The sequence below is a fragment of the Mus caroli genome, unplaced genomic scaffold (genome assembly GCF_978045245.1).
Source record: "Mus caroli unplaced genomic scaffold, Mus_caroli_1 scaffold_14, whole genome shotgun sequence".
Lineage (NCBI taxonomy): Eukaryota > Metazoa > Chordata > Mammalia > Rodentia > Muridae > Mus > Mus caroli.
The window spans coordinates 115,502,421-115,511,550 of NW_028227269.1; the positions used below are offsets into that span (position 1 = coordinate 115,502,421).

The 9,130-nt window shown below is 42.2% G+C and overlaps 1 protein-coding gene and 1 long non-coding RNA gene across 2 annotated transcripts in view; one reads left to right on the forward strand and one right to left on the reverse strand.

Moving 5' to 3' along the window:
* The window catches only part of Dnah11 (dynein axonemal heavy chain 11), a 313,176-nt gene that overhangs the window by 33,046 nt on the left and 271,000 nt on the right, over positions 1–9,130 (reverse strand). Inside the window, exons 70-73 of the mRNA XM_085830726.1 lie at positions 8,528–8,650; positions 4,323–4,516; positions 3,017–3,165; positions 2,059–2,186 (exon numbers count right to left, since the gene is read on the reverse strand). Coding sequence (XP_085686852.1) covers positions 2,059–2,186; positions 3,017–3,165; positions 4,323–4,516; positions 8,528–8,650 — 594 coding nt within the window. The remainder of the gene's footprint in view (positions 1–2,058; positions 2,187–3,016; positions 3,166–4,322; positions 4,517–8,527; positions 8,651–9,130) is intronic.
* Positions 3,640–9,130, forward strand: part of LOC147001353 (uncharacterized) — a 15,941-nt gene continuing 10,450 nt past the window's right edge. The window contains exon 1 of the long non-coding RNA XR_015045295.1: positions 3,640–3,836. This is a non-coding gene — a long non-coding RNA (uncharacterized LOC147001353). The remainder of the gene's footprint in view (positions 3,837–9,130) is intronic.

Sequence of the window (9,130 nt, forward strand, 5' to 3'; positions counted from 1 at the left end):
TGTGACCAGACTTAGATACACAGTTCTTTTAAAGGGCAATTAAGGCTAAATTTGCCCAAGCAACCCAATACAATAATGTCTAGGATTAGGTCCGGAAAAAAAGGAAAATCATATTCAGACAGCCACCCTGCTTCAGGGACAGAACTCAGAAGAAACTAAGACTTCCATCTCAGACTTCCAGCCACACCAACTGTGAGGGATTAAGCATATGCTAATTAAGTGAGCCAGCCTGGGATACTCTGGTAAGAGGAGGAGGATTAAGAGCTCAGTTTCTTCTGCATGCTTGCTATTAGCTTCAGAGGAAAGACCACATCGCACCTAATTGTACCACTCATGAAAGTGAGGGCCACACAACAATGAAATATATTCTTCTATTTCATTTATTACCTGTATGGTAGCTAATTTAAAGTTTGCATGAAACAAACGCAAGAATAGTCTCAGTCTAGGCAATGACTTTGAAGTTGGGGACTGAGAACCTGTGCAATGATTAGGTAATCCTCATATCTTTAAAACCACCCACTGTGCTCAAGGTAAATGACTTTAATACTTGTTGTGTTCATTCATACATCATCTGGTGCACATACTAGATACTCAGTTGCCACCCCACATCCTATGTAACTGCCTGTCTTGATTATGGACTCCAGTAAAATGCTAACTCAATAGTCTGATGAAGGCTGTGTTTGTTTATAGTAACAATCATTTTAGGGGTTGGGTAGAAAACAGTTGACATGTATATCCATATTGTATCCCTATGCAGATATAATTTACTATAAATTATAAGCAATGTAACAAGTTCCTGCTATGTGAGCCTAGTCTTCCTTCAAAGACTTGCCTTTTATCTACCAAAGGGATTTTAGAACCTTTAGAAACCAGAATGGCTGAAGGCCTGACAAGGTCTCTCCTCTCCAGCTACTTTTTGTATGGTTAGACAGGTAGATAGTAGGCATATTTGGCTAAACAGATTCTACTTTGTATCTTCAGGTGTAGAATAGCAATCTCAAAGCAGGAGCATGGCATAACAAAGTTATTAAGATAGACTTACAACTTGAATTTTAGGAAGCTCACATAGGTATCAAAACAGGAGAAACTATTTACTTTGAGCCACTGGTTCTTTTGAGGATGACCATATCCTTGTAGCTTTATCTATAGTCTCAGCTTTTGGATGCATGAGAATGGACTGTTAGCACCCGCCATGTCTGAGCAACCACTGTGCTTCTGAGAACCGACCCCTTTACTGTTCTAAGCATTACAAGGGGACACACTGCTCCAAGTTCCCAAGCAAAGGTCTTAATGAGATGTCATCTATGCAGAGAGCATCACCATTCCAGAATGGTACTTGTAGCAGACAGAATCATATGTGTATTGTGTATACATATTGCATATATATGTATGTGCAAGTATTCAGTGTTCTGTGAACTTTGAAGTGTCACACAGCTTCTAATACTATGACATTAGTGTTCTCAATCATGCATTCTCACTGGCCTGCCCTCACTGCTTCTAATACTATGACATTATACTATGACATTATACCTGCTTCTAATACTATGACATTAGTGTTCTCAATCATGCATTCTCACTGGCCTGCCCTGGGTCCCAGCTAGCAGCAGCTTATATCATGACTTGTCAGGGCCAGGTACACCAGTTGCTGCACATAAAAGGGCTCCCAACTACCCAGTGTTCTCTCTCTCTCTCCTCTCATTCTCTTTCTTTATCTTCCTGTCTGCCTCTTTGCCTCTATGTCCCCACTCTGAGAGAGCCTTTGCTCTTCCATCCCCTCTTACACTAGATCCGTTGCATGGCATAGGTTCTTATCTGCATAGCACAGCCTGCTAAAGGTACACTCACCCCTTGCTTCTTTTATCCTACCAATTAGCATAGCCATCTCTATTAGCCTGCTCATTCTCATCCCTTCCTCACCGATAGGCATCATGAACATGTGGAGGGTCTGCAGATACCTCTGAGCTTGAATAAGGGCCCTGCTCTGCTGGGCAGGGCAGCAGAGTGTGGACCACCCCATGGGTTCACACCTGGTGTTTTTCCATGAAAGTTCATCCTCACCTGAAGGATGACCCAGTGTCCTCCAGTGGCAGCTTTCTCCAGCGCCATTTCTGCCACTAGTTCCTGACCTTGCCCTAGAGACACATTGTGGAATTTTCCAGAGTCAATCGTAAACCCCAGTCTTTTGCCTGTTGGAGAATTGGGGGTGGAGGGGAGACAAATGTTAACTTGGGAGGGGAGTCTGGAATTTGGAGGCCTAAGGTTCGTCTGTGGCCACAGCTGCCACCTGATAGGTTACCTTCCTGCGGAATCCTAATGACCTCCCTATTGTTTCCAATGGCATTATTTTGAGCTTTCTCCAGATGCCTCCCTACACGCATTTTGAAAAGCCTGTGGAAGTCGGCTCCTTTGGTTTTATGATAATGAAGCTTTTGACATTTTGATAGATGGCAGCATTGTTAGCGAGCTTTCTAAACTCCTGCAGGAGTAGGAGTTTTTTCCCCTCAGAGAAAGGAGCAACATGTGGTAGAAATTGCATCCGTTTTGAAGGGATTGGCTCATTGGGTAAATGTACTGACTCTCACCTTGTGAGGCTGCATTTAAATGGAGCCCAGGCAGGTCACAGCTACATTAACCTGGTATTCCTGGAGCAGGCTGTGGGGGTAGTAATCCAGAGCACAGAGTGACGGTGCCTCACACAATTGAATAGACTTGCCCTAATGACCATTATTTAGTCACAGGGGGTACGAGATTACATGAGCATGGAGAAAATTGCCCTCTGGCCCTCATATCGTCAAAAGGTGGAAAACAGTACAAAAGAACCTTGCATTATGCCAACCAGATGAATGTTCTGTTGGAGAAATGCTCCGGACTACAGTGTTGTTAGGTTTGCATTTTCTGCACACCCAATCTCCAACAAATGGGTCGGGGGTTGGGGGGATAAATGAACAGAAAGGGTGGGCGGGAGCTACAGGCCAGAGGGAGGGAGGAGAGGCCGGTGAGCCTCCAGGCTACTCACCGAGCACCTCTAAGTCTTTAAGGGCATCCACACCTGGAGACAGGATGAAGAACACCGGGGTGCTCGGGCTGCTTTCTTCAAATGCTTTACCCAGATCCAATCTAGTCCTCTCCACATACTTTGCTCCTAGTTTCTCTTCTACGAAATTTCTGTTTAAGAAAAGAACAACAGGCAGAACCGGAACACAACAAAAACAACAGCAACCCTCTTCCAACCAATAAAAACCTGTGTTTTCAACTTGAAAAGTGTCACTGCTTGGGTAAACTTCATTTGAGATACAGGAAAGGAATAAACAGTATTTGGTAAGAGGCGTTGTTCTTAGGGGAGCCTCAGGAATCCAAGTAGATTTATGCAGGTGGTGATCGCTGAAATTGCCTCTGACTTGAGACACTGACATTTGGAGGCCTACATCCATCGCATTTTGGGGTCCTCTTCTAAGCAACATCAGCTGTCTACAAATGGCTTTGTAGCCCCCAAACCTCCTGCCTGCCGCATTCCTCCATTACTTATTAACAGTTCATTAGATTTGCCACAGTGCAATTTTCCAGCCTGCTGGGCTTCCCATGAATATACAAATGCTTTGGGGGGGGTGTTTCTAACAGGGGAGTGCAATTAAGCAGGGGTTATTTTCCAGTAGCATCAGATCTAGTGGAAAGCAAGTACTAGGAAGCAGAATGAATCGTAAAGAAGGGTTCCACAGAGGCCACTGCAGAGGGAAAAATTGGTCAAACTAGACAAAGCAAAGGAAGAGCCCCAAGGCACATGGATGCTGTGGAAGAAATACAGCTCACAGGGAATGAAGCTGAGAACACTTTGGAAGGTAAATTCAAAGAGAAGTGGTATGAATTGAATAGCATGTTACTATTTAGAGGCCAAGAGGGCAGAGGAAAGGGCCCTGAAACCGCCCTGTAGTTTGTGGTTTCTGCTTTTAAAGTGTGGTGACCGTAAAGTTACAGGGCCATGAGTGGCTCCGTGAAGTTAGCTTGCTTTTTGTTTGAGAGGCAAAACCCTCTGAGCCAACATACAGCTAGTAACAGAGGTGATGGGAATGGACCATCCATACTCCCAGCCACACCGCTCTGCTGATACCCAGACCTTCCATAAGCGTCAGCACAGATCTTCATCCCTCAAACTTGATTCAGCATCCAGCTGTTCGGAAGGATGTGCTGAGTCTGCATGTAAACCAGCTCACCATTGAGTGGTTAGCCACACTTAACAGTAACAGGGGTTTTAGAAATGAGTTCTTAGCGGGATTTCTCCTCAGTCCTAGAACCCAGCATCTGCCATGATAATCTGCATTGCTCACCTCAGGGCATACGTCATCCTGTCAGGCCGCATGGCTCTCAAAATAATCAGTTTCTGTATTAAACTTTTCTTCTTCCATTCTTGCGGTAACTTTTCTTTTTCAGGGCACTCTGATTCTACCCATTTCCTCCACTGCTTGGCAGATCCTTCCACATCTCGGTCTAAGCCTCGGAATTCCTCCATGAGGGCAACTGCCTGCAATACGGCATGAAAAGCATAATTCCTGCTCTTTTGCAGGGGATGCCATGAACACAGCTTACAGCTTGAGACAGACACAGGCAGCCCTCCTGTTCCTCTCAAGAGTTCCAGACTGCTTTCTTGTCCTGCTTAGACTAAGGGTCAGTGCAATGTTAGGTTTCTGGCCTTGTTGACTTTGGTCAATGAGAAGCCTTGGTGGATGGGTGGGCATGGGTGTCAGTGGTGAGGGTGGGTGTAGCACAGCTTCTTTGACAGCTCTTTTCTAACTCTGACAAGTTGTCTGTAATTAAGTTCCCTTGCTAAAGGCCCCTCCCGGTTGGCTCTTTCCATTGCCTTGCCTCTCAGTAATATTTTAGCAAATGCTTTTTCTTTTCTATTTTTGGTTGACTTTCTTCATCTTCTTCAAGCCTGCCCCTTGTGCTGTCTGTTTTGTGGTGAGGCCCTGAGCTACAAAATGTTACAAATCCATAATTCTAAAGGGATAATTGAATTAAAAATACAAATTTTTAAAACTACTATCTAGACCAGTGGTTTTCAACCTTCCTAATGCCATGACCCTTTTATACAGTTCCTCATTCTATGGTGACCTCCCCAACCATCAAATTATTTGTTGCTAATTCATAACTGTAATTTTGCTACTGTTATAAGTTGTAATGTAAACATCTGCTATCCAGGATATCTGATATGTGACCCCCAGAGGGGTTGTAATCCACCGGTTGAAAATCACTGATCTAGGGGCAAGATAAATGGCTCAGGGGTTAAGACTATACTGCTTTAGCATAATACTTGAATTCAGTTCCTGGCATTCATACTGAGCCCCTTAAAGTCACCTGTAAACCAAGGTTCAGGGGATCCAATGTCCTTTCTGGACTCACTGGGCATCTGCATTAATAGCCATATATGCACACATACACACATACATACCTATGCACAGACACATACACACAGATACACACAGAAATACACACACACATACACAAACACATATATACACACACTCATACACACACATACACAGACACACACATACACAGACACACACATAAAAACACATACATACACAGACATATATACATACACAAACACATATATACACACACACATACATGCACACACATATACATACACACATATATACACACATACACAAACACATATATACAAACACATATGCACACAGACACACATACATGGACACACATATACACACACATACACACATACAAACAAACACATACACACAGAGACACACATACATACATGCACACACATACAAACACATACCCACACAGACACACATACACACACCATTTTTTTTAATCTAAAACGAAATAAGATATACTATATAAAAAAAAAGTATATGGGAGCATTTTCTTCTTAGAACAAAAAACCAGATCAGAACTTAGTGTGTGTTGATGGCTATCCAGGGCCTTGGAGATGAGGAACTCTCAACAATATGACCTTCTGGTAGAGAGACAGAGGAAGGATAACTGGTTCTAAAATAATGAGTTATCAATTAAGTTTTGCTTAAACACTTTATTATTTGTGTATGTGTATATATCTGTGTGGTATGTGCACGTGTGTGTGTGCTCATGTATACATATGCACATGTGGAAGCAGGAAGCAGATATTAGGTGTCTTTCTCAGTCACTTGCTATATCATCATCATCATCAGCATCAGCAGCAGCAGCAGCAGCGTCAGTTATAGGATATTTGATCATACTATGAATCCCAAGATTGTGTTGTTTACTGGAAAAACCCATTTTTAGTTGTGGTGTGGCTCAGCCTTAACACATATCTTTAATCCCTCTGGCTAAAATACAGACATGGCCTTAGTGCACACCTTTAATCCCAAACAGTGAAGGTAAAGTTAGTCTGTAGAAGGAAGCAGTCATATTTGAAACTGATGTTTAATTGAGTGGCAGACAAAGTGATGAATCAGAGAAGGATTTGACAGAATTGGATATGCCCAACTCTCATGAGAAGAGAGAGGAGGAGGGGGGCTGACTTAAGAGAGATCAATGCAGAGGACAGAGGCAGTTTTATTGGGAGAGTTGTACAGAGACATGTTGCAGAGAGAAAAAAGTTAGACACAGGTGAAGACAGAACAAGCCAGAGAATCAGAAGGAGCCAGAAGATTAGAACAGATTGCCAAAGTTAGTTTGAGGCCAAGCAGAAAAATTCAGTTGTTAAGGCCTAAGTAAAATATTAGGGCCTAGATGGACTGTTAAGGCCTAGGTAACTGTTATCTGCCACTTTGTGCTGTTACTAATATTATTAGGAAACTTTCTCATCTGCTGTTACTAGGAAACTTTCTCATGCCCGAGTTGATTACATATTCTGTTTCATCCTGTGCCCTTGGAAACCAATCACAATAGAAGTCAGTAGACCTGCTTTGTATAGTTACCCACAAAAAGTTTGGACATGAATCAACCACCCAACAGTCCTTCCAACACCTGTGTATATGCTTTTATGGTATTTGATTTTATAAGCTGCCCTTAGAATGGACATAAGAGAGACTCCTGCATCAATATAAGAAATTATTTGGAATAAGGCTTCCATTTTGAGTAGTGGTCGAGTAAAGTGTAAGTTCCCAAGACCTCCCTGGGAACTGACATTGTACTTGGCAGAAAGAGGCATGTATATGGGTAACTGACATCTTGGTTGGCAACTTAAGGCATGAGTGTTAGATAAGGCAAGTCCCCTGCCACAGTTGAATACTCCAACCAATGGGAGCAGGAGAAGTATAAAACAAAGACATGTTCCTAAGGGAGTCCCCAATTCCTAAATCCTAATTGGTGGAAAAACTTGAGACAGATGTTGTGGATTTTAGGCTTAAAAGCCCTGTAGGATCTTAACTCAATGCCATGGTTCAGCTTCTGAGTCCGAATCATTGTCCTGATTGATCAGTCCTGGGGTACATGCTCAATAAACTATCCCCATTTGACTGAGATTGGTCTTCTTGTGGTTTGTGAGTTAACTCCTGAACCCCAACACAGTCAGAAGCTAAAAGAAGCCAGTTTGGATCAATCAGTGTAGAGAGGCGTTTTGAGCCAGAACAGTTGAGTTGACCACACAGAATTTAGAAAGAGCTAGAAAGGGTGAGTTAATTCAGCAGTATAAGTCTCAGAGGCGGAAACATTCTAGGCCTAAATTAGATTGCATGGAGGCTAGAAGCTTTCAGGACCAGGCCTAAGTTAGCAGACAGAGGCAGTAAGACTCAGAGACAACAAATGCCACACTCTCCATCCTTCCCCTCCTCCTTCTCTTCCTTCCTTCCTCCTCCTCCTCATCATTGGATTTGAGACACTTTCTCTGTGTAGTCCTCTGGCTGTCACTATGTAGACCAGGCTGACCTTGAACTCAGAGATCTGCCTGCTTCTGCATCCTGAGGACTGGGATTAAAGGTGTATGCCTCCACTATCTGGCTAGGCAACCTTATTTTTTGAGAAAGAGTCTTTTGCTGAATCTGGAGCTTACCAGTTCAGCTGTATCTGCTGGCCAGAAAGCTCCAGGAATCCTCCTGTCTTCCTAGTGCTAGGGTTACAGATATACTGCTACCACACCTGGATTATGTGGGTGCACTTTAGCTCTTGACCCATCTCTTCAACCATAGCCTAACCACTCTATAGTAAAAATAAACTACTATATTGGGATATTTCAAAATCTATTGAGAAAAGGTGGAGAATTATAATAAAAATGAAATAGAACAAAGAAACAAGATTTATCTAGGTTAAAAAATGATCTTTTATATCCTTTGATTTTTTTATCAATGGTCATGACAGACGTACATAATTACTAATAACTTTCACTCCTGAACATAGACCAAATGCTCCTTTATCTTTGGATAAGAAAGTAGCCAATTGGATGATACAAAGTATCTAGCATGCTTCTACAAAGTAAGAGATGTCTATACCATCTTTATTTTGTGAATTGTCATTCTACATTAAAGAAACCCATTGCTTGAAAAAATAAATTAAGAATCAAGAAAGCAAGTTTGTCATGTACCTTAACAGCACTCCATGACTGAGCAGTTAGAAAATCCACAGGGCTCGAGTAAGTATGCTCAACTGTGAACCGAAGCAGGAAGTCCAACTCGAGGGGGTGGATCTCGTTCCTTCTCAACAAGATCTCAAGAGAACACACATGTACAAAAGATACATTGGTTTCCATCAAGCTAACAACAGAAGAAGCTGCCACATTAACCAGGCATGACTGCTGAGAGTCCTAGCAGGCTCTATCCTGTGTTTGAAATAGACTCTTAGAATATGCAGATGATCCAAGCCAGCCGTGAATAGAAAACACTTGTGAGGGTTCGTTTTTTCTTGTTCCAACACCTACATCAATGAACAACACATATCAAATGTGCTTTCTTATCTACCCTGCTGGACTAGCTACTAACAGCATGCTTATTTCATCAGAACCTGGTATCATGTTCCCACACTTGTATTTAAGCAAATCCTTGGAAGTTCATGTGAGAACAAAGATGAGCAGAATTCACTGAAAATTGGAGCATGAGACTCGGATAGAGATTTCTTTTTTTAAATTTATTTATTGTGCTAGAGAATTTTAAACTATTTTTAATTGACATAAATAAAATATGATGCTTTA